Source organism: Danio rerio, chromosome 19 (genome assembly GCF_049306965.1).
Source record: "Danio rerio strain Tuebingen ecotype United States chromosome 19, GRCz12tu, whole genome shotgun sequence".
Taxonomy (NCBI): domain Eukaryota; kingdom Metazoa; phylum Chordata; class Actinopteri; order Cypriniformes; family Danionidae; genus Danio; species Danio rerio.
This window is the reverse complement of record NC_133194.1, coordinates 44,867,853-44,895,086: the sequence shown is the minus strand read 5'-3', so window position 1 is coordinate 44,895,086 and position 27,234 is coordinate 44,867,853. Positions and strand designations below refer to the sequence as shown.

Below are 27,234 nucleotides of genomic sequence, written 5' to 3'. Positions count from 1 at the left end.
CTGGTGGCGAAGGGTCACATCCATGCAGTTGTTCCATTGACGACAGTTGTCGTGGCGACACCGATTGGCGTGATGCCTTCACAATGGAACTGTGGGCCAGCTGCACGCTCACAGGCTGTGCGCTAATACAATCTACATATTAAAGAGATGGCCGTACAGTCATTACAGCTTTGTTCAGTAACAAAACCTGTTGCCCAACACCTCATTGGAAAAAAGCTATGCTCAACTGGGTGACTATACTGTAGACTCTGTAACATTACTGTGGTTTCCAATCACTTTACATTATGAAATAAAAAAGTTATTAAATGTTTGAATTAATAAAAAGTTTAAAAGATTATATTGTACACATTCAAAAATATACATACTCAAAACAGTTTACACCTAAGCTTAATTCTGAGTCAAAACTTGGTTTATATATATATATATATATATTTTTTTTTTTTTAATTTTGTTTTTTAAAGCAAAACCCATTGTACAAACACTAAATACACTAACCGGCCATTTTATTAGGTACGCCTTTCTAGTACTGGGTAGGATCCTCTTTTGCCTTCAGAACTACCTTAATCTCTCATGGAATAGATTCAACAAGGTACTGGAAATATTGCTCGAAGATTTTGGTCCATGTTGACATGATAGCATCACACAGTTGCTGCAGTTTTGCCGGCTTCACATCCATGATGCGAATCTCCCATTTCACCACATCCCAAAGGTGCTCTATTGGATTGAGGTGACTTTGGAGGCCATTTGAGTACAGTGAACTCATTGTCATGTTCAAGAAACCAGTCTGAGATGATTCACGCTTTATGACATGACGTGTTATCCTGCTGAAAGGAGCCATCAGAAGACGGGTACACTGTGGTCTTAAAGGGATGGACATGGTCAGCAACAATACCCAGGTAGTCTGGTCCTAATGGGCTCAAAGTGTGCCAAGAAAACATCCCCCACACCATTACACCATTACCAGCAGCCTGAACAGTTGATACAAGGCAGGATAGATCCAAGCTTTCATGTTGTTGACGCCAAATTCTGACCCGACCATCTGAATGTCGCAGCAAAAATTGAGACTCATCAGACCAGGCAAAATATTTTTAATCTTCTATTGTGCATTTTTGGTGAGCCTATGGGAATTGTAGCCTCCTGTTCTTAGCTAACAGGAGTAGCACCAGGTGTGGTCTTCTGCTACTGTTGCCCATTCTGATGCTCGGTTTGAACTGCAGCAGATCGTCTTGACCATGTCTACATGCCTAAATGCACTGAGTTGCTACCATGTCATTGGCTGATTAGAAATTTGCGTTATCGAGCAGTTAGAAAGGTGTACCTAATAAAGTGGCCAGTGAATGTATATGACATAAGCCACATGATACTCTTTCTGTGATATATTTGCATCATTAAAAATAATAATAATAATAATAATAATAATCTGCGTTTTCTAGTATTAGTTAATGACATTTTTTAGACAAACTATCCCTTTCATAAATAAATACTATTTTAAAAAAACTATTCTTAGTGTAAGCATTTAGAGACCACTTTATGAGTATCATTCAGGGTTCAGGAAAGTGTTTGACAGCCCAGGGAAGCAAAATCAGTAAAAAAAAAAAAATAAGTGGGTCATGGGAGATGTACTTTTAGACTCCACGCTACAGTGGAACAGAGATAAGCCCTGGGGGGCTGTGAGGGGGCTCTTCCCATAAAGCTATGTCACCGTTCCAGCACAAGCTGCATTAGGAAGAACTTTTTTTTTCTCTTCAGTGTAATGGTTTGGATCTGTTCACATGGAGAGCAGATGATGCTAGAAATAGTATGGTGCCGTCACATTAATGAGATTTCACAGGCAATAAAAATCCATTGTCACTAGTGCAGGGAAGCTTAAACAGAACTTTCAAATTAAGCAATTTTTACTGGTGAATGCAGCATAAATTTGCATCACCAACAGAAACACGAGAAATATTTGCATGGGGAACTTTTATGTCAAAGCACCACTTGAGTCCTATTTAAATGGCTGGATTTTACTAAATTCAACTGCACCACAATATTTGACTTTTTTTCCCAAACATTTTGATGACACATATTGATATTTAACTTCATTCAAAGGAAAACTAACAATATTAAGCAGCGCCTGAAAAAATCCCCAGCTAGGTATCTAAATAACAGCACTGCGTATTATCAATGCGCCTGCTGCAGTCAGGGTACACCAGCAAAAGTATTTTTGAAATTATTATGCCATAGGTTATCATTCCTAGACATGTCAGCCTATAAAATAACAATGGAACTACTGAAGAGTCAAGATTTAAATAGGAAATTTTATCAAAATAATTATTATTTTAAAATAGGAAAATTATCAAAACTTTTTTGTTTTATTTTTTTAATGCTAATGGTCTAATCTGACTCAATGATTTATGCTAAGCTAAGCTAAGAGCAAAGCCTACTGAAGGGCAAGCCTGAAGAGATTAGCCTAAAGAAAGCATAATGGCTATGCTAACACTTCCTCTATGGCAGTACGAAGGGGAGGAGAACAAAAGCCGATATGTGATTGACTAAGAAGTGCTTCATCTGACCAAGTTAGCGTTAAAGGTTTTCCAATGGTAATACAGACATTTTCATCTCCCCCACAGTAAAAATCTCTGGCTAAAAGTATTCACGCCAGATGCAGAAATCAGCTGAATGGAAGAAAATATGGTAAAACTCAACTGCTTAACTTTTAAAATGAGTATATTTCCAAAATTAGTGTAGTGTTATTTTAAGAAACTAAATACTAAACACTGAAAAGTGAACTGTCACTTGACACTTGATGCACTTGAGTCAATCCAAAACCTAAATAATAATAAAATATACTAAAAATATATATGAAACGTCTAGTATATTGCATTTGTTTTGTTACTTTCAACAGGTTTGCTGATTTCTTTGAGAGGAGGGTCTATAAGTGACTGCATGAATGGGATTTTTCAGACATTTTCGTCTAGTATTGGGGGCCTTAACCACCAGAACAGGGCCTTAACCACCAGACTTGACTGATAATAAGACAATATTATCTTTTCCTGGCAGAGATGGTGATGGAGACAGGAAACAATAACGGGAACATAGTGGGTGGGATCAGGAAATAACCAGAGCTTGTCTTAAATTAAAATCAAACTACCATACATCTAACACAAATTGGAATTGGGCTGTGAAATACATGGTGCCACTTTAGCCGAGGTGACCCCAGTCTGAAAGCCAGATCGGGGTCATTTCCTGATCCCACCCAACATCTTCTCAATCATTTCCTGTCTCTTCTACCATCTCCATCCTACAGAAAAAACAGGAACAAACACACACGCATACGCACACGCATACGCATACGCACACGCATACGCACACGCATACGCGCACACACACACGCTCACACGCGCGCTCGCTCACGCGCTCACACACACACACACACACACACACACACACACACACACACACACACACACACACACACACACACACACACACACACACACACACACACAAATAATTTTGCCCAGAAAGGAGACTGGTTTATCTCAGCAGGCTTGGGCGAGGGGTCAAAGAGAAGTTGGGAATGGAAATGACTGACCTGTAGTGTGCGGCGTTTGTTGTCCTCGGTGTGGATCCAGGCTCTGAGAGTGAGCTCTGTGATGAAGATCTGTGCCGCTTTGGCAAACAGCACCGGCGCCTCGGCACTGATCATCTACAAAGGGTTATCAAGGCAAATCAATACAAAAGGAAACAAAAGCGCATCATGTCATCCAGACACTCACTACACCAATGCCCTTCATGTTTCGGCCTGCCGTCAGACATGTAGTGTCCAAAGAGGCTACGTCAAGTTCTGACCTAGGGTCTTGGCCATGTCATCTCTCCTGAGCTCTTAATTGCCTTGGCTTTTCTCTCTTCCCACTCTAAGCTGTGGGTTATTTTAAGCGTCTGGACGCCACCCTGACCTGATGCCTGCTTCCCACGCGGCTAAGGGCCTGTATGGGAAGATCACGCCCTGTGGCTTCTATAACATCACTATATCTTTGTTTGTACTCTTCAGCTGGGCACAAAGCAAAGGTCTGTGTGCTTTAGAGTTTAACAAGCTCATTATAACCAGCGAGTGTTAAACTATAAAGCAAATACACCTACACTTAAATCTTTGGACTTGAGTCGCTCTATCAAACTGTGCAACAAGGGCATCAGCAGCTATGTTTCCATCCAAAGATACGAATTAAATTTATGCACAAAACTGAAATAATCGCATAAAAGACGTGCGAATAAAACAGCGTTTCTATCCAACGAGTCAAAGAGAACGAAATAGTCACTTCCTTATTAAATGGCTCCAAATACCAAAAGTAAAAACGTTAATCAAAAGGTCTTTATTTAATAAATACCTTGAGCCACAGCAGACAGTATGCGGATGCGCAATGAACGCCTGGTGGCGTTTAAAGTTGGGAGATGCTCTTGACAACTTTGGAGGTCATTAATAATAAAATAACATTAATACTGAAATTATCACGCCGTTTTAGAATGACCAAAACAACATTTCAGATGTTTTACTATGTGCTCAGCCTACTGATTTGTCCATTCACACACATTTTCATCAATCACATCATCTTTTATAACAAAATCACATGACTTTAATGCGCATACCGAATTATGTTCGGTAAAAGAGTTTCCATTGTAGTTTTTGTGCATCTTCTCTTATAAAATAAAAAGTTTATACTACTCAGTTATGCATGTTTTTATGCGCATCTTGGGATTTCCATTGGTTTTTTATGCACATTTCCAAAATGCACATAAAAATAGATGGATTGAAAAAAAAAGTTTTAGACTCGATCGGAATCGGACATGACCTCCCGATCAGGACTATATACACATACACATATACACACACACAGTTGAAGTCAGAATTTTTAGCCCCCTTTGAATTTTTTTCTTCTTTTTTAAATATTTCCCAAATTATGTTTAACAGAGCAAGGAAATTGTCTGATAATATTTTTTCTTCTGGAAAAAGTCTGATTTGTTTTATTTTGTCTAGAATAAAAGCAGTTTTTAATTTATTAAACACTATTTTAGGGACAAAATTATTAGCCCCTTTAAGCAAATTTTTTTCTCGATAGTCTACAGAACAAACCATTGTTATACAATAACTTGCCTAATTACCCTAACCTGCCTAGTTAACTAATTAACCAAGTTAAGCCTTTAAATGTCACTTTAAGCAGTATAGAAGTGTCTTGAAAAATATCTAGTCAAATATTATTTACTATCATCATGGCAAAGATAAAATTAATTCATTATTAAAAATGAGTTAATAAAACTATTATGTTTATAAATGTTCTGTAAAAATCTTCTCTCCGTTAAACACAAATTGGGAAAAAAAAATAAACAAGCGGTCTAATAATTCAAGGGGGCTAATAATTCTGACTTCAACTGTAAATATATAATCGTTTTCTTTAGTGCCTTTAAAATCAGGGTTCACCACAGCGGAATGAACCGCCAACTTATCCAGCACTTGTTTTACACAGGGGATGTCCTTCTAGCTGCAACCCATCACTGGAAAATTTCTATAATTATTTATATTCTAATTATTTTTTAACACATGTAGTTAGGCATCTATATTTCCTGAAAGCACAAAACAGGCTTCTCAAACAATATGGTACTTTTATTTTATTTTTTTTGTTAACATGCCTGCCGGGTATTTTAAGTTGAGGTGCTATTCGTTTTTTTATATTTACTGTTGCACTAAAGTCCAAGAGTGAAGAATTTATGTTGTTTATTACTTATTGTTGAAGCTACCACACATAAGTGCTCTGTTTGTTAACTGATTTGTTGAATGTTAAAATTAGGTGAATTAAATAATAAATTAAGGAACATCCTGGATCCGTATCTTTGCTCTTCATTATTATTTTTTATGTATTATAGAAGTATTAGTATGGATTTCGGTATTGGTAGATCCTCAAAATCAAATCACTTGGAGGAAAAAAAAAACCTGATCAGGCTGAACGTAACTTACCTGAACGTAGCTAGTGTCTTAAGCCCTGCTCACACTGTGATATTTCAGCTACGATTCTGTCATCCGAGACAAATTTGGGAAATCCTAAAAGATTCCTTAAATCCTAGGCTAAAATCAGTAATCATTGATCGTTGATTTGACATGTTAACAGTCAGCCGCTTAGTGCCCATAGCGATCAGATTTTTCCTCCAATGAATTTCTGGCAGTGTCAGAAGATTTCAGACAATTTCCTGATGTGTGACAACAGCTGGGATGAGCGTCAATTCAAAAATCAATAGGACCTCCGAATTTGATGATGCAATTCATGCGACAATTCAAATGACCGCGGGAAAATGTCAAAAAAAAATTTCTTCCTGGTTTTATAATTGAGACATGGGGTGTGCAAAATTGCCAATACAGATTGTTTACGTTTGCTGTGAGGACTCATTTTTAGAACGCGGGATAGTGAAAGTGTCACGTGTGAACGTTTAACTCCAGGGGTGTTTTCTTTCGTGTTTGCAGTGTCTTCATTGTCGTTCAGTCTGACTTTATGACAGCTGAAATCTTACAGTGTGACATGGGAGCCATGTTTGTGCAGTCTGACATGCTATAATTGTTCAGTATTAAAAAATTATAATAAAAACTCCAGTGTGAGGCGGCCTTTAGGCTCACTTAAAAGAATAGTTCACTAAAAACTATTTATTTAGTTAATATTTACTCGCCTTTTAGTTGTTACGAATTCTTTCACGAGAATTTTTTCTGTTACGAAATTCTTTCTTCTGATAAGTACATTCGTAAAATGCTGAAAACCTGAATCCATTGACTTCCAAAGTACTAGCTCTTGTCTATTATGGAAGTTAATGATTACAGGTTTTCAGCTTTCTTTAAAAGATCTTCTTTAGTGTTCAATAGAAGAAATAAACTTATAAATGCTTGAAATCACCTGAGGGAGTAAATTATAATTTTCTGGTGAACTATCCCTTAAAAACTTTGCTCAAAGCACCAGCTTTTTTGGTGGTGTTAATAACATGTTCTCATTTGTTCTTAAAGGTTTATAGATATGCGTGCTGCATCTGGCAAAGAGTGTAAATATTGGCCATACACAGAACTGAGGCTGTTAACAGAAAAGAGTTTTTTTAGTTCTAAGAAAAAGTCTATTCATTGTTTACACACTCCTCAATATCAGACTGTTTCGCAGAAAATGGACAGATGACTCAGATGGATCGAATAATTTCTCTATTCACAAAAGAGCCGCTGAAAATAGTAACTGCTCAAAGCCACTAAAAATGTTCACTTTGCATCTGGAGAAGGCCATAAAACATTTAATTTGGAGTCTCAAATCAAGTAGGAAAGTCAAACTTTATAGACATTTAATGGTTGGATTAGTTATTCTGTAAGTGCTTAAGAAAAGCTATTTGCTAAAGAGAAGTGGGAGTCTTCCATGGCGCTGCTAAGTGGTTACTAATGTAGAGCAGAGTTGGGCGATGTCGACCAATTTGGCATCGTGAAACGTCACAATGGACCATGGCATCATCGTCATAGGTGGCGGTAAATTAATAATTTATGAATGATTAGTTAATTAATAACGAATTATTTGTAGCATACAGTTTCAACTACCTGACCCGTATTGTCTTTGTTTTACACATGACCATACCAGAAATAAATAAAGATAAGTTATACATAAATTGCCACCTGTCAATCACTTTTTCCGTGGGACATGAATAGGCAGCGTGATCTGTGTGGCTATTATGGCACCGACAAACTTGGTTGGTAAAAAAGGTGCACACCGAACAGAAACCAACCAACAGTATCTGAGGTTTTGGTTAAATTACTAAGTACAAGTGTGAAAATGCAAGAATGAAGCAGTGTACTGACGCTGACACACGTTACCTGATAGATTCAAAAGACCCAAGAGTCATTAGATGGAGATTTACATTTAACAACTATAGTAAGATCCGGCGATACATCCTTGATAAACTGTCCGATGAGCACTGCTCTCTGGGGTGACTGCTGGAGCTCAAAAGTCAGACGCGCACATAGGCTACACTGCAGCAAATGAGAGTGCATCAGTATAGTGTGCAAGGAGGGCTTTTCAGAAATGCTAGGGAAACACCAGTGTGGATGTGGATCGGTTTTGTTCTAAAATGCCATTTTAAAATGAAGTCGTATTAGTGTAAACGGGGCCTAACTGTGCATTTATCGTGAGCAGGTTGCTGCTGCGACGGGGGCAGGGCGGGGGAAATCGCAATACTGGCTCAGCACCGTGATGTCTATCGACCATCGGCATCGTCTATCGACCCAACCCTAATGTAGAGGTCTTCTGTACCATGCTAATTTGGAAGCTAGTGTGTTTGATGTATGAAAAAGAAAAAAAAAACACCAATGTACCAAAATAATGTCGTTTTTTAAAACATTGAATTGAATTTTAGGAACTATCTGACCTTTATATGCTGTTCTCGGTATTGATCTGACAGGTTACACATTAAAACACTTTATTTTTCAGTAATAACCTAAATCATAGCTGTACGGTGGCGCAGTGGGTAGCACGTTCACCTCACAGCAAGAAAGTCACTGGTTCAAGCCTCGGCTGAGCCAGTTGGAGTTTGCATGTGTGAAATTTGCATGTTCTCCCCGTGCTGGCGTGGGTTTCCTCCGAGGGACTCCAGTTTCCCCCACAGTCCAAAGATATGCTCTATAGGTGATTACACCTGAGAGTGTATGGTGTTTCACAGTGATGGGTTGCGGCATCCGCTGTATAAAACACATGCTGGATAAGTTGTCGGTTCATTCCGCTGTGGCAACCCCAGATTATTAAGGGACTAAGCCAGAAAATTAATGAATGATTTATACGTACACACATTGCATGTTTACCTGTAATTATCCAGCTTGTGTGAATAGAGAAGAAGCTGGCATAGTCAAAACGCACTGTCAGAAATGCACTTGCCATTTCGGTCAATAGTGTTGAGCATTCATAACATTTTCACTACCCCAAATAGTTTCAAAACAACATACAAAGTCTGCTCAAAGATCCAACGTACTTGTCGTCAAGCCACATGATTTGAGGTTTCATTCATGTCTGCTACACAAACAGTGGTGAACTTAAAAACTCCAATAGTAAAATTAAATCTCGCCCCAGCAAACTCCCCTAAATATTGATGCAACTGGCCATTTGATGTACAGTCGACAAATGCAAGACTGCTGCTGTCTCAAAAAAAATCAAACACAGGAAGTTTGCTGCCATCAGCTTAGACTGATTGTGTCGATTCAGCTTGGCTGCTCTTACCTTCACATCCTCATCCAGTTTCATAATTTTCTTGATGCGAGCGAGAGGAAGCTCTTGCACACGGAAATCCTTCTGAAACAGTGCGAGAGTGGGTTAGAGGAGAACTCGCAATAACAAGAATTCCTAATAATGAGGTACAATAGAGCTGACCACAACTGTATCTGAGTGAAAAGGAAAAACTCATACCACAGTAAGATTCCTGATCTCTTCCATCACCCTGGGCCAAAAAGACTGTAAGCTCTGCTGGGCATCGCTGCCACCCGCTCCAAATGAGTCTGCCGACATCTCCAGATCTGCTAGAAATCAAAGAAGAAGACAAAACAAGACAAGTCAGGGTTAATGTTTACTTACAGCCCTTATAATTGATGGAATCTTCTCAAGATAATAACCAGACAGTTTTAGTTGTGTTTACGGGATAATAGTATTTGATAGCCTTTGTGTCGTATATTTGTGATTCTAGGCTGCCAAGTCATTAAAGTTGGGTTAACTTGGAGAGAAGTGAATGGGAGAGTAGCAAAAGTTTTTTTTATGCATTCCATTTTGCTAAAATAACAAAAGAAAAAGGCTGCAATAGTGTTTTCATAACTATCAGAGAGAGAGAGAGAGAGATTTTATTTTATTGCCATTTCAGCTTCTATGGCTATGTCATGGCAAAAAGAAAATAGATCAAGTAAAAATATTCTAACAATTAAAAGTCATCAACAGCAATAAATAATGTACAAGGTAAAATATATAAATAAAAATAATAATGATAATATATAAGATAAAAATCTAAAAAAGTTTTTTAAGATTTCCTTTTGATAAAAATTCTACAACTTTAGATGGATTCACGTTTAAAAATATTTCCTTTAAAGTCTCTCCAGATAAATATTGTTTTCTGATAACATTAAAAATGGGGCATTCCACAAGAATGTGTTTAACTGTTTGGTTTCTGTTGCAATAAAGGCATTTTGGTGGTTCTTCTCTTTTGAGTAAATGTTCATGTGTGAGTCTCGTGTGTCCAATGCGGCATCTTCTATACACAATCTCATCGTGTCTTGACTTAAAAAATAAATTAGATTTTTTTCCTATTTCAGGTTGAATTTCAAAAAGTTTATTTTCTGGGCACTGATCCCATTCTGTTTGCCATTTGTTGAGAATATAGCCTTTTATTAGTGGCTTAAGATCCGAAGGTGGGATTTTGCACTCCATCAGCTTTCCTGTTAGGGCTGTTTTGGCGGCTTTGTCAGCTTGTTCATTCCCAAGTAGTCCAGTATGTCCTGGGATCCAGCAGAAGACTATATTATAAAACTTTCACTGTAATTCATTCACTTTGATAAAAATGTCAATAATAATGGGATGCTCCAGTTTAAAAGAATTTAATGTCTGTAGACAAGATTTAGAATCAGAAAAAATAATAAAATTGTGTCCTTCAGCATTTTCAATGTGTTCCAGCGCTAAAAAGAGTGCCTTTGCTTCAGCTGTAAAGATTGAGCTTTGATCAGGAATGCGAAGGCCATGGTGTGATTGACCCATTACGATTGCTGCAGAAACATGACCGTCCTTTTTTGATCATAACTATCAGAAAAAAATGACTGTGCCACCCACAGATGCTGCATTAGAAACATCATATAAGCGTTAACTAGTTGATTTGTAATTTGATGCAAAGATTAAAAATACAATGCATAGATTTATAAATGTACATACTAGGGCAGCATAATGTGTCGCTAAATTATCGTTATTGTGATAATGCAATAAATGTTAATTGCAGACTTGTGTAATAAATGACATTTTATGCATTGGTTTATCTAAATTTGACCAATCAGAAGGCTCTACTATCTATCACCATCATCCCCGCCAAATAGATGCTGTTCTGCTATTGAAAATAAATACTTAAAAAGACTAAACAACTAAATTTTTGCACCTTGACACGGTTATTAGTCCGAGTTAGAATTTATTAAAACATGGTTAATAAAAAAAAAAAACATTTTAAAATAAACATAAAATTTATTTAAAAAAAAAAAATAATATATATATATATATATATATATATATATATATATATATATATATATATATATATATATATATATATAATAAACTGTAAAATTTATTTAAAAATATATATATATAAAATAAAATATAAAAATTATTACAAATTAAAAATATGAAAGAAATAAAGAAATATACAGTTGAAGTCAGAATTATTAGCCCCCCTGTATTATTAGCGCCCCTGTTTATTTCTTTTCCCAATTTCTGTTTAATGAAGGGAAGATTGTTTCAGCACATTTCTAAACATAATAGTTTTAAAAACTTATTTCTAATAATTGGATTTATTTTATCTTTGCCATGATGACAGTAAATAATATTTTACTTGATATTTTTTAAGACACTTCTATACAGCTTAAAGTGACATTTAAAGGCTTAACTAGGTTAATTAGGTTAACTAGGCAGGTTAGGGTAATTAGGCAAGTTATTGCATAACGATATTTTGTTCTGTAGATTATTGGAAAAAAAAATTAGCTTAATTTTGTCCCAAAAATGTTTTTTTTTAAAAATAACTGCTTTTATTCTAGTCGAAATAAAATAAATTAGACTTTCTCCAGAAGAAAAAATATTATCAGACATACTGTGAAAATTTCATTGCTCTGTTAAACATAATTTGGGAAATATTTAGAAAAGAAAATAAAAATCAAAAGGGGGCTAATAATTCTGACTTCAACTGTATATAAAAATTAAATATATAAAATAAAACTTTAATACATTTTTTAAATAATTTTTTAATAAAACATTAAATAAATATAAACATATTAAAATAAAAACTTTTCAAGGATTTAAAATATAGATGATGAATGTTAAACCAGTCGTCGCCGTCTTGTGTACAAGGCCCATTAGTATGTTTTTTTTGAAGTGCAATTGTCGATGTGCGATTGGTCAACTCAGCAATGTGTAAACTAAGCCAGGAATCCATGTGTGGAAAACCTGGAGAACAAAGTCCTCCTCCGTGCCAGTGACCTGAAGCCCGCAGTGCACATCTGGATACACAAATAGCTCTGGAGCCAGACCAAATGGGCCGTTCTGACAGTACAGCTCGGCACTGACGCAACGGAGACAATCTAAACACAAACCAAAAAATGCAAGAGGAGCAAAGCTGGCAGGTTACTATGGCATGTGAGGAATTCTGCAGGCAGCCTGCCTGAGCTTGCGCTGCCACGGACGCTACAAAGCACCTCTCTCTAGAAGAAAATACAAGGACAGAAATAGCAGGGTGGGGTGCCACAGGAGCGAGGCAGTAAAAAAAGTACTCGGACTCGTGCAGTTCAGCCATAATCCAATAACAAGACAAAGTGCCAAGGGCTTAATGGAGGGGGAGCAGTCGGACTGCCGAGCAGCTTCACTATGTGGGTCAAACGGAGAAGCAACACAGTGAAACATGCGTGATCACTAGCGAAAAGCGGTGACCTGCTTTCATCTCTTATTCCTCTTACGTATACTAAAGCATTAGGGTGGTTACAATCGCCGTGTAATGTTAAAAAAAAAAACAACATGTTTAATTCAACAGTTTTAATGTGCCTTTAACAACAGTGATCAGTTGCATCAGACGACACCATATAAATCAATAAGTCATGTGACTCCAGCTGTCAATAAGCTCTAGACTCATTTCAGGCTTGATTGAAGCAGTCAACTGTCAATCAAAATCCCCATTCGTGCCCATAAAGGTACAGGAGGACAGCAACAGCATCAGGTGTCGATCTTGTGATGGTCTTCTGTTGTACATCTGTGCGTGTGCATGTGCCAGAGCCGGCCTGATAAGAAACGATCATTTAACATCTCGAGAAAGACCATTACAAAAACTAGCTGGCTAATTAGCAGGCAATAACAGCGGCAATTACTGTCACGGACCTGGGAAATTGTGAGGCAAATTAAATGAGATAACACTCCATTAGAGGAGACATAAATAGGTTAAATCAAAGCTCGCCTAGACCAGCTGCGTGAGTGGGAGCTATTTTTGACGCTTTTTACCCAATCGAGACACAACCTGAGAACCAGGAGCAAGACCTTTGGTACAATACTTTTACTTTTAAGATTAGCATGCTTTATATTGCGTTTAAGTAAATTAATAAGAGGCAACTATCAATTGAGTCAATAAAAAATTATAACAGTGGCCAGATCAAATTTAATACGCTTGATTATCCTTCATAATTGTCAAACATTATTAAATTGAACATACTAGAACATTTAATGAAATAATCCTAAGAAATAATGTCAAATTATGAATCCTGCTAATAATAACATTAATTACAACATTATTATATAACAAATAAAGTCACACCAATAACCCAACCGTAACCCAACATAATTCTTCATAATAACTTCAGGCAAACACAAAAGCAAGCTAAAGCTTAGAGTATGTGCGACTTTCAGTCACGATCGTCCTTCAGCAAGTCAGAACACAACGTTGGTTTTGGATTTCTCCTGACCTGTTCGGTTGCCTCGACGGCAATGACTGCTGGTGCTCTGTGTCTGAGAAAGTCAATGCCGCTTGCAGAGGCTGATTCAGCAAGAACATCACTGCCAGCCTTGCTTTCACCGTGCAGGAGGACTGCAGTAAAGAAATGCTCGAACAATGTGATAGGGGACGAACGCTTCTCAAAGACTCCAGATATCACATATTACCCTCTTGACAAGAGAAAGAGTTGAGCTGACGGCGCGGCAGACACTGAATGGCAGGAGAGACTGTGGCCTGAGGCCTCCAAGGAAGAGGAGAAACTACTGTGGCACAGACTTCACATACAGTCATTAAAGGGCCATGAAACCCCCTCGTTTCAGCAGGGTGTTTTCACACCTCTTCTTTGGAAAAAGTCAGAAAAGTGGGCGTGTCCAGCTCTGTTTAGGGGGGAGTGTCGGAGGAACTAAAGTGGGATGGTGTGGGAGTGTCGATTTGGGCACGCGCGAGTTTCAGAGTCAAAATACACACACACACACACACACACATACATACAGGAGAATGTGATGGTGTTTAACCTACATGGACATCTGTAGTCGAATTATTAGCCAAATTATTAAATGGTGGACTTTAACTGCAGTTTGGCTCTTTCATTCAGGGAATTCATTCATGCCCCTCGCGACACACGAGATATTTGATTTGAGGAGCTGCTCTAAGCGTGTATTTTTCATGCAATGTTTTATACCGCACGGCGAATGAGAGAAAAAAACCCTCTGCATTTCCCAGAAACTTAGATGCACACGACAGGTAGTGTCAGAAAGCCGCGCGTGTTATTCCGGTCACTAAATGCGGTAAAAACCCTACACGAGGTTAAAGTTTGGTTGTGGTGCTAACGTGTTTACACTCTGTGCAATAGTTTGTTAGATACAAACAAACTGAATAAACAAAGAGCACTGGTCGCTCACTTACCAAATCTGTAGAGACAGGACAATCACCAGCAACTAGAGCCGCGTCTTTATGAAGAGAATACAACAAACGATTCCAGATCCCAGCGTTTGCAGATGAGAACAGCTCTCAGGTAAACAATAATCCTCCTTAGACACGTAAGTTATTGTTGTCGCGCGTCGCTTACACTGTAATCCACACGTGAGTCTGAGCTCTCACAGAGAGAAAATGAAAACGAAACTTAACTGCAGCAAACTATAAAAGCAACACTTCACCCTTGTTTTGCCAACACAATGTGGCGTCTCTGTCCTGAAAACACGGTGATAGTAATGAATATTAATGAAGTTGCACAATAGAGTGCGCTGATTGGTTTGACCCAAGCCTTACTCATGCATTAATGCAACACACTGTAAGACGTAATAAGACTCACTCAGGCACAGACGCCCAGTCTGCACGCTGGAATACACACTATTATGTCATGACCGTGACGCAGCTTCAAAAATTCGTTTCAAACAGGAAGTACGAATTTGCTTAAAATAACGCAAAAACAACCAATTTACACTTTTTAGTGAAATATAGGTGTCCTAATAGTGTTTTTAGCAGTGTGGGACACATATACGACTGTCAACAACTCAAAAAATGTGTTTTGGTGTTTCGTGACCCTTTAATGACGGATGCCAACTCTGAAGGTGAAAAAGATGCAAGACCTTATGGTTTACATCAGGGGTGTCTAAACTTGGTCGTGGAGGGCCGATGTCCTGCAGATTTTAGCTCCAACTTGCCTCAACACACCTGCAAAGATGTTTCTAGAAAGCCTAGGCTGTTTCTCAATACGCGTATTTCATCGGTCTTGCGTTCTCGTGTAAGGTCATCATTAAACTGCCAAAGTTCAGTTCCAATACTCAAGACCGCATAAACAGAGGACGCGTAAAAATTCCCGGATGTGTTCTTGATATTGAGGACACACCGATGCAGACTTGAGCACCGATCTCGCTCTAGAAGTCCCATAAGTCATTGCGAGGTGGGAAGCGCAGCATTTTATTTAGGTTTATTATTAAAGTTCAGAGATATAACTTATGTACCTTAGGTGTTTTTGTAAATGGAACAGTGAATATAAACATTACCATGGACATCTTAATAAAGGAATAAACACATTAAGGGTGCTTGTTTGCTGAAAATCGTATTAAAATCTGTTTTATTTATATTGTGCAATCTATATAATGTTTTTAAGCATACCATATATTTTAAAAAGGGGGAAAACAATAAATCGTTATATGAATGCTGTAACGTTTAATTAATTTTCCATTTAAAACCCATTAAGGTCACATGACCATTAGGAAGAGCGTAGCATTTCATTCCTCAGAGGACGCGTTCTCTGTTCTCGTGGTCTTCCCAGTTCGGTCTTCCAAGGACACCTGGCAAGACCGGTCTCCAGAAGAACGCAAGTCCGTTCTCTCCATTCTTGGAATTGAGAAACAGCCCTAGTAAGAGCTTGATTAGCTAGTCCAGGTGTGTCAGATTGGGGTTGGAACTAAACTTTGCAGGACACCGGCCCTCCAGGACCGAGTTTGGTTTATATCTAGCAATATCAAGCATAAAAAATGAGAAATTTTGAGACATCATTACTTTATGAGCAGTAAACTCACACTGCTATTATCATCCACGTGCTGTCCTTGTGATGCATTTTCTGTCTTCAAGCTTGTCTATGGACAGGCTTCAAATAAGGACTCATTTTTGGACTCGCTCCTCGCTCTAAATTTTGAAAAGATATAGATGAATCACAATACTGAACCACTGTGGATCCAAAAGTGTGAATTTCATCAAAAGGTAACATGTTTACATCGCTGATACAGAGAAGTCAGATGCCTTTTATACTACTGTTTGGACGGTGTTCTTAGCCGCACAGAAAAATTTAGGACAATTTCTTCCTCGTGCTGGAGAGATTGAAATCAGTTAAGCTGATAAGACAATACCAGGGTTGTTGATGCCAGCCGCTGTGCAGACTTGAGATCCAAGCTACCCTCAGACATAAAAGCTCACCTCTAGAATGAATCTAATTTTAACAGTCAGTACTTAAGACACTACAAAGCAATAGAGTTTATTTCAAACTTAAAGTCTGTTTTTTTTGTTTTGTTTGACAAACTTAACCCCTGAACTACTCGCATTTGAAAAGAAACAGCTTTCCACTGAAAATGCTGTTAAAATTTAACGCTCATCTTAACATCCTGTCGTACATCTCCATTTTGTCACATTCCTCTTCTCCAGCATGCCTGTCCAAGTTAGTCTAGGAAAACCAAAACTACAGGCATACCAGACAAAGAAGGCAGAAAGAAGTAATTCAATCTTATCTCATATCAGAACATTCCTAAAAAAAAAAGAAAAAAAGTTTGGGAACAGGTGAAGAAAATATATGGAAAGAGACAATATTCTCTTTATACTTATAGAGAGTGTTTAAGTGAGTTTAATTTCATACTAAAACAATAATGCGTCTTTTTAAAAAGTCAATGAAATCTAATCAGTGTGTGTTTTTACAAAGTCAGACTAACAGACTGTGACTGGATTTTGCCTGTAATGTATATAGTATACATTAAATTAACTACAACTGATGTGACGTGAATTTAAACGATCAGATAATCAATCGGGCAATGTGTTAGCTGAACTATTTATTCATGAACAATTTCTATTATTCATTACACTGTGCATGCTTCTATAGACTCAACTATGCCAAAACCTGCAGGTAATCATTTTTACTGACAACTCTTTGTTTTACGTCCTACTTTAAGCTCTTGAACCAAAACTCAAATGCTCAAACTACAGCACACATACAAGCCATTTTCAATGATCATTCTGTCATACAGAAAGGTCACAGCTCTTTATCCAGAACTTATTAACTACCCAAACATTCACACAGAAAAAAAAAAAAAAATCCACAAAGGCCGCTGTGGTTACTGGTTAATCATCGACTCGAACACAACAAAATGCACCCAAGCACCAAGCAATGCATTACAAATTAACTGACAAATATCTGTAGTTGTTTTGAACTGAGGTTCAGAGCAAAAAAACGAGGGCCGGACATTACTGCCACTCTGATCCTTGTCTAATCTCATAGATCAATCATTCCAAAGTTGCCCTTGGTTCGCTTCACTCCAACTCCACGAAGCCGTCCCTGAACTCTCAAGGTCACTCAACAGTAAGCAGACAAGAAAAAAAACACGGTATGGGGGAGGGAGGAGAGGAGTGTGAGGGATATACAATAACACAGAAAGAAAGAAAACCAAGACTGGTTTTGCAACTTTCACTGCAGCAACTTGGCGACCCTAGTGTGTGTAATGATGCCGTCCCTAGAGAGGCTTGACGGTGAATGGCCCCCTCTTGTCTGTGCGCCCCTGAGGGATGCGCTCTTCTCTTGGTCTCACACTCTACCCACTGACAGATCGAATGCAGGAGCCGCTCTCACATTCCTGTGACCTTCATCCACCGATGGGCCCGTTAGCATTGGCAAGGTGTGACGACGTGCCAATGCCAGCACCAGAGCCCCAACTGTAAACTTTAAAGGTTCTGCGTTGACATTTGAAAACAACCTAAAGCGCAAAACCTCAAGAACAAGAGTGAATGTGCAAAAACGTTAGTCAGGTATGACATTTTACCCTTGAACATCTTTGCAAATTGATGCAGTAAGGAGTTAAAATGATATTACAATCTTAATCGAGAACATCATGCTGAGAGGAAGTACTCAAGGTTCTACCTAGAGTTATTTTCAGTAGTTCTTTACCCCAAAAGAACCTTAATACTTTCAACTAATCGAAACTTTTTAGTACATGCATGAAAAAGAGACTTTAATCCGAATGGATTCCGTAAGAAGGCATCATGCAAGGACAACCGTCTGTACATTATGAACTAGCAAGCTAAGAGTCCCCACATAAACCCCAATACAGGTTGGTCACGTAGAGAGCACGTCCATCCTGTCCTCTGCTCTGCCTCACTGTCAAGACAGTGTAAACAAGCCACAAAACTCGGCCTTAAAAAAGTGAACTGGGACTAGCGGTCCTATAGGCAATCTGTCTTTCTAAGCATCACAGATGTAGCAGAAATGCTTGACAGCACGGGACCTTCCAGAGGTCCAAAGTCAAACTGAACTTAAAGGTCAACCGCAATCAAAGATTATGCTGTGCATTTCAATGATGGAAAGTTAAAACTGCACATACGAAACCAGCAAAATTTCCAGCTAGTTAATGTTTACACCATGACAAGCACTATTCATTAGGTTTAAGAGTTGAAAATGAGCAGGACAAAAAAACACAAAGAAGTACACTCAGATTTCAAGCAAGGGGAAAAGTAGAGGACGAAAGGAGGAGGAGAAAAGCGCAGCGGAGGACAGAGGAAGCATCCCATTACTGCAGCGAGAGAGAGAGAGAGAGAGAGAGAGAGCTGTACTGTCTGATTGCAGTCGCAAGTCACACTTACCCCATGCCCTTCATGTGCGGTGTTGTGGATGCCAGAAAAGGAGGAGGGCATCTCAAAAGTCTTCATAAATGTCTTTAGTCCACAGGCTCTGTCCCAGGAGGAGACAAAAGGCTGTGTGGGACAGTCGATCTTCCACTGTGTTCAAAGCCCCGAGATGAGGGGAGCGCGAACACCTACCGCCCCCCCATTCAAAACCCTCCCCCTTCCACTAACCCATCTTCTTCAGCCACTCTCCACCCCCCTTTCCTAAACACACAACCCCCTCTCATTCCTCTCCTGTCCGAGTCGCCCGGAGCCTGGAGTTGGCCTCTGCCTGACAACCCTACTGTTTGTCTTTCAGCTGACCCCTGCCTCGGAGCAAGTGACCGAAAAAACAGGCAAGAAAGTGAAGGAGACATGGAGAAAAAGGGAAGCGTGAAAAGAAACAGAAGTGTGAGAGCAAAGCAGAGCAGCAGAACAAGTCGGGACAAATTCTCCTGACTGCTTTCCCTTTAACACTCGGCTGTAATCAATCTAGCTTGCTAAACGATACTCTAAGCCCGCCTATCTCTGAGATCCCTGCCCCTCGCTGGATTCTTCAAATAAGCCTGAGTCAGTCTGCGCTACGATAGGCTGAGCCAGCCGTCTGTAGGCAGAGTCACCCCCTCCTCTCTGCTTACCCTCTCAGCTCCGCCCCCTTTCACAGACACTCAACTTCCTGTTTTAAGTTACCTTGAGCAGCAGGATAGGGGTCAGGGAATGAAAAGAAGGAGAGAGAAAAAAAACAAGCAGACAAAAGCAGCAGAAAGTTGCATGAAGGACGCGGGGAGGGCGGAGAACCATCTCGGTTTGCAAGCCTTGTAAAATCAGAGCCCTGCAGATCTTCTCCTGTACTGTGGCTGGACGGAGCTGGACTGAACAACTGACTTCTCAAACTGTCCCTTGCTTATTTACAATGTCAAACTAAATGTCTCTAAAGCCCGCCTCTCGGAGGAGCTGAGTGGCTAGGCGTGTGGTGATGCAAATGAACCCTTTATCAGCGATTGGCTTAGGGCGGGCTCAAAGAGGATGCCGCATGCTGTAGCTGCATGATTTAAAGTGGAAAGTCACTCAGGTCAGATGTACAGTCTCATTTGAGTGCAGGGACATGCATTGCAGTGGATATATCCCAAACTCAACATCAGCTGTGTCCTAAAAAAATAAAAACTTGACCTGATAGGTCTGATACAATGGTTCGTCCTCTAAAATGTGTAATTATAGAGTGGTCATGTGATTAAAAAAAAAAAAAAAAGTATTATAATGATATACCATGCTCACCTATTTATTAATGTAAATATTATGATGATAAGCCATGCTCACTTATTTATCAATGTTAAGATTTTTCCAACAAGAACAAGACTAATATTGTGGTCACATTTACCAAAATTATTTTCAGCAGGCAAAATAAAGCATTGCTTTGACCAACAAAAACTACTTTTTAGCATCACATCAATGTTTTTTTTTGGTCCAGAAATTTGATTTCACCCATCAAACAGGGTTTTTAACATCAAACATACAAACAGATACAAACAGATTTGTATTTAAGCATGTATACATTTATAAAGGTATGATAACCTTGGATAAATATACCACAGGTTCACGGTATCATGATTACTACTCTAAAAAAGTTATTTTTAAATGTTTGAGTAAAAAAAAACAACAATTTTTTTTTACCCCATTAAACACATTATTGGGAAAAATTTTGAAACAGAAAACATGTCAGGCTAAATATTTAAAATAAATCATTGGCTGCGTCCGAAACCGCCTACTACTCAGTAGGTACTGCATTTGAATTTAAACGTACTACTCAGCCGTTAGAAAAGTACTTTCTATACAGTATGAATGTGAAAAGTATGAATGAAATTTGGACGTACTACATCTGCAATTTTGTCATGGTCACGTGACCTACCTGCGTCAGTTGCGTCGCTTCACTTCCATTCATGAATTCTCTCACGGGGCATTATGTGATAGCGCAGTGTGCATGGGATGCGCACTCCAGAATCTCGCCAGAAGTAGTAAGTCATCGGGGTGCTTCTTGCATACTGATTTTCGAAATCTATGAGTTCAGACACACTACTCGGCTCGCATACTGATTTTAGCGTACTATATAGTATGGAAGTATGCGGTTTCGGACGCAGCCATTGACTTCTGCCATCTTTGTTGATTTCAAAAACTTACATATATACTTACAACTTACATATACATTATGAATGACATAACAGAATACTTTAGTGATTTTAAAATTGACTTGACTTCTCCAAACTGTGGTGAACCTTGAAACTGGTTATCATCCCATGCCTAGTTTATACAATTTTAAATTAAATCTGAAAAGTTTATAGACCAATTTGAGGGATGTAAACAACAACAATGGTGCCCACGCATTTCCTGTTTTACATTTTTATTTTTTAAGGTTTCGAGAATCTGAAAATAGCCACATATTGATAAATAATGTTATGACAGCTGATAACATTAGGTTATGATTAAATTGCCTCTTGTTACAGTTATGAAATAGTTTGATAAGCATGAAATGTTCATGGACCAGTGGCATGACCACATTAAAATGGACTATAGCTCTATATTTTTTTCATTCATATACTTGACAATAGCATTTGGTGGCCTTGAAAATGGGTTTTCCAGTGCAAGTTTTGAAAAACAATATCGTTCTTTTCTATGAGAAAAAATTTAAAGCATACTTTTATAAAAGTGAGACCATTGCACATGCATGTCTATAGGCATGTGCGAGTTCCTGTTAAACAAAATGACAACAACCGACCATAGTATAATAATGTAAACAGACATCTGGGGATGTGCGATTTTAGGAAAATATCTAATTGCGATATTGTTTTTAACAGATATTGCGATTTCGATTTGATTTAGTTTTGTAGTCAAGCATCAGTTCAATAATCTGTATCGTAGATTCTTACTGCTAGAAATGCAGTGAGCGTTAGTTTAAAAAAGGAACTGAAAAAATACTGCAACATTTAATCAAATTGGTCTTTTAAATATTCAGAAATGAAACACTAATTTTTCTCTAGAGCAAACAGTAATCACCAATAAAATGACCTTACCTTTCAGTAAGTTGAACTCAAATTAGGGAGATAGTGTAGCTTATTATACAAACAAAAAATGTATAATAATTATAATAATACAGAACACATAGCAAACTACAATGGCTGAAACAACTCTGAAATTTTACTTTGCTGTTGCCTGCTAATAAATTGAGTCACTGGCAATACTTTCAGCAAGACACTCATCACTCAATTGTGCTCACTCAATAAGCTAGTAAGACCATCACACAGACGGCAGTCACACATTTGCTCTGGGCAGGGGAAATTAAATAGTTCAAATGCATTTCATATTGCAGCCTCTTGCGATTAGCTAATTGCAACGTTTCAAATTGCGATTGCGATTCGATTAATCGCACAGCCCTACAGAAATCTCATTTTCCTTTCTAAAGTGAGATCTACAATGACCTGAAGCGCAGAATATAGTGCTTTTAGTTGTTTACATGAGAGCATAAAAAAGGGTCATAATTATGATTATCATTTTGAAAACCTTGTTGTATGTACTAGGCATGGGACGATAACCATTTTAAGGTATACTGCGGTTTGGTTTTAAAACCTCCATAATGTTCTGCAATACTGTTCCTAAGTTATGTGTAAGATTTTTTATTTATGTTTCATTTTTGTTTTTATGACAACAGTATCTCCTGATGAAAACATCCAAAGATGTCGTTTTAAATTGTATAGAAATGTGTGTTTTTGAAACTAATGAAGACAGAAGTCAATAATTAATTTGAATTATTTAGCCTGACATGTTTACTGCTCCAAAATATTATAAATGTTTCTTAAAATAAAATATATTGTGTTCAAAGAGGAAAAAAGGTTTTATTAAGGGTTCTATGTTTAGAGCAATAATCAAAATACTGCGAAACCGTGATATTTTGATCCAAGGTTATCATAATGTCACAATAAAACAACGGCACGTGCCTAGTCCGTACACAAAACTTGACATTAATCTTTTCTTTTTTTTTTTGACAACTCTGCTGAAATATCTAGTAAGGACACACACTTGTACTAGCATGAGATAAAAACATCTAAATGAGAGATCAACAAAAGGTTTAGATAAAAACCAACACAAAACTAAAACTCAAACTACAGTGCAATACTTTTTGTTGTTGAAATGCAGCTAGAAGGCAGGTCAATTATTTACAGCAACAGGGCTGAAAGATTATGGCAACAGATGACGAAGGTCCTTGTTTCTAGTAAACTCAAGGTGAAAAAACTATTTTGTTTGTATTGTTGACTTGAAAGTCTCGTTGATCGTTATGAGTATTGCAAATATTAAGTTCATGTAAGTTAATGTTACCAGGAATTGACCTCCATTTAACCTGGCACATTACAACCGTGTCATTTACGCAGTAAATTACAGCGTTTGTTAAATATTTAAATATCATAATTATGGCGTTTGTATCCCCCCACATTCAGTGAAAAAAAATCTTGTATTTATGTCTGCACTATACGACAGCAATGGGACATTCTGCGAAATAAACATGCGGATATAACAAATACACCGATAATTATATAGTTTATGGCACTGAGAAACAAGAAGACACATTATAATGCTATAGATAGCAAAGCTGTTTCGATTGGGAAAAGTCAACAAAGGATTTGCAGGCTAACCGGGAGACATGCTAACCGAAACCATACAAACATTCGGTATGCTGCGTGTAACATTGTTATGTATGTAACATGTAATGCACGACTGAATTTTAATTGTCAGAAAGAATTACATCTTCAGACATCAGCTGCTAAGACTGTATGACGAGATGAAGACTGTGAAAAAGCGGCATAAATGTAGGAGACAGTGCTCGCTACGGCACTAACGTTAGGCCGCATCGACAGCGATTCCCGTCAAATTAGGAGAAGTGATATAATGATGTTTTAGGGGGCTTTGAGCGAGTTTTCCTAAAATATTTGTAAAGCGGTGTAAAGGCAGTCTAACCAATAAAGACTACGTTTGGATCTGTCCTTCAGACCAATCAAACCTCGGACTAGATTCCACCAATCAAGGTTTCTAAGGGTTCTGGTAGTTAAGAAACTGCCACCATTTAGGCTCAAAACGAACCAGCTAGCCAATAGAAGTCATTTACATCAGTGAGCCAAAATGGCGACCGGTGCAACACAGCTTCCCGACCGCCTCCATTCCCTTCCACTAGCCACCAATAAGCGCTTCAGAGAGCGAGGAGGGAAATGGCGCCTATGTTCATCCTCCAAAACAATCATCCATTGGATGAAAACTTTTATTGGACCACGAGCTCGAAACGAGCCCCGCTTCATCCAAACTAAGCAGTAGATAGCAAGCGAACAGTGACGCAGCAACATGTTTAATTTGTATACTCACTTTACGCGATGAAATCGTAGTGTAGTCCGGTTCGCCGTAATAATTAATTTATTTCAGGCTGTTACAGCAACCAAGATGGCCGATGATTTGTCAACTTTTTTTTTAAACCGGAAGAAGTGCTACGTTAGCTCTGACGTAGTCGTCGTTCGCGCCATTGAATGGGAGCGATCTTCAGGCCAGCTGGAGGTTGAGTTGCTGCTGTGCATCAGCATTAAACATGCTAAGTTTATAACCCATATCTGCATTTGTAGACGTAGTATGATAGTAGTCCTGTTTAATTTTTCATTTTTAAGGTCAGACACCACACTTGCATCATGACAATCTAAATTGTCATTGTAAGTATAAAATATTTTAGTCAGGCAAATTTACAATAAGAATAATTTGATATTTAGGGATCACAGTGAGACTCAAAATACTAATAAGTTGTCATTTTAAAGTGTATTAACGTTTACCTCATTTTAAATAAATCAAATAACAATATTTTGGTATCATTCTCTGTTTAAGTTATCAAAAACTAACCTTCCTCAATACCAGGGTGCCCAAATTTTACATATAAAGAGCCAAAAACCAAATATCATTTAGAGCCGTGAGCAGAAGGTAAATATACCAAACTATATTACATTAAAGGTGCCATATGGCTAATTTAATAATTTATTACATAATATTTCAAAATAAAAACCTTACTTTAAATCATGATAATTATTATTTTCATGATTTTATTATTAGTAGCTAGTGCTAATTATTCATTCAATCATTTTCTTTTCGGTTTAGTCCCTTTATTAATCAGGGGTCACCACAGCGGAATAAACCGCCAACTTATCCAGCATATGTTTTATGCAGCGGATGCCCTACCAACTGCAACCTATTACTGGGAAATACCCATACTCATTCACAAACACACTGCAGACAATTTTCGCAAACTGCTATTTTTTTTGCAGTATTCATTTTTAAATTAAAGCAACTTAAATCCAAGTCAATCATATCTCAGCGATCAATAAAACTGTCAATGAGGCATAATTGTTCAGTTCCATTATTTCTTGCCAATGATATGCTGTACCAAACAGAAACAAATTAAAGTGTGACTGCACAAATAAAAAATCCAATAAAATTAGGAAAATAAAATTAGTTACACATTTAAAATACTATAGTAATTTATAGTAAAGGGAAATATTTAGGAATGAGAATTTTATATATATATGTATGTGTATATATTTATGTATGTATACACACACACACACACACACATATATATATATATATATATATATATATATATATATATATATATATATATATATATATATATATATATATATATATATATACACACAACTCTGCATTGGTGAATTACAATACATAATGTAGTATCATTAGTAACTATAAGACGAATTACCGGTTTGTAAACATTCACGATGCGCGCTCAGCAAGGTTGCAAAAAAAAACGGAAAAAAAAAAAAGGGAGCCACCATTTACAGCGAGGGAATGACATCCAATGCGGTGAAGAGTTTGTTGTTGTATTCGAGATAAGTTCTATTGATTACATATTATATACATAATGCTTTTAGCGTATTATAAACACAGCTTGTCCCCCAGTGATAAGCAGTTATTCGGCAAAATTAATGTTAAAGTGAGCGCGTTCGTCTGACAGGTCCATTTGTGATAGCACCCTCCCTATAAATATTAGATAAGACGAAATGGCCAAGCGTCGAGCCCCAAATATACAACTATCTAATTGAAACTCAAAGTGATTTTACAAGAGAGAGGTTAAAGGCCTACAAGTCTTTGGATGCCAACAATGTTGTTCTGCATAGTCATGTGCAAGAAATAAAGTTCCATGATTACCAGATTCAAAACTGTAGTGCTAAAAACCGAAGTTCTGCCTAGCCAAAGACAAGGAAAGTAGACGGAGCTGTACAAGGCCTGCGTAATCAACAAGCAAAACAACTGCATTGTCAGCAAACTGCTGTTCGGCAGGGAATGTAGACGTACACTTTCACGTTTTATTCTTAGCATTCAGTGTCTGCAGTTTAATTCACCATATTTAACTGTTTTTTATGAAATCATGGCTGCAATCAAAACCGAGTAACGCGTCTTGATTCAGCATAGCATGAACTTACCCGATTTGAGAACTGCAGAGTCCAGTATTTTTAATTAGGTCCTCACTCCATTCAGCTCTTCTGATGGCTGTTAGCAAAAGACCTCTGCGGTTGGCATTAAAAGCAGTGTGGTGTACGGTACAATTTAAGTTTTCTATTTTTGGACCTTCGATTTTGGCATCCTACTGACTACAAGACATGTTTGCTAATGCAACCGGTCTTTTTTTTTTTTGCAACCAGCATGCGTGCTTGAACCCGTGTAACATAGGTTGGTAATTCCCTTATACTTTAGCCTTTACTACAGTTAACTTTTTTTTTTACAGTGAACTTTCTTGTTATCCTAATTGCCTGGCGACTTCACCAACCAAAGAGGTGGCAGTAATGCACTAAAAAGTTTGTCAACCACTGTAAAATAGGTAGAAGAAATTTTCATTCTCGCCATCATATGGATTTACTTTCATCGGCTAAACACCGGCCTCACAGCTCTGTGAATGATGGTGTTGTCACTTATTGGTCTGCGATTTGTAAATGTAGCTTGTGTGAACGCTAATGAGCTACTTGACTACAAAATAGCTTTGCTACAGAAAAGCTAACATTATTTGATTCATCAAGTAGCGCTACTGCCACG

At 37.8% G+C, this 27,234-nt stretch overlaps 1 protein-coding gene across 16 annotated transcripts in view; it reads right to left on the bottom strand.

The window, feature by feature from the left end:
- nfyc (nuclear transcription factor Y, gamma) overlaps positions 1-24,606 on the bottom strand; it is a 46,919-nt gene extending 22,313 nt beyond the window's left edge. For 2 of the 16 annotated variants that reach the window (XM_009294374.4, XM_009294380.4), the window contains exons 1-4: positions 24,511-24,599; positions 9,441-9,550; positions 9,255-9,326; positions 3,578-3,691 (exon numbers count right to left, since the gene is read on the bottom strand). In XM_009294374.4, the coding sequence (XP_009292649.1) occupies positions 3,578-3,691; positions 9,255-9,326; positions 9,441-9,539 (285 nt within the window). In that variant the 5' untranslated portion in view covers positions 9,540-9,550; positions 24,511-24,599. 16 annotated transcript variants of the gene reach the window in all.
- Positions 24,607-27,234: the final 2,628 nt, after the last annotated feature.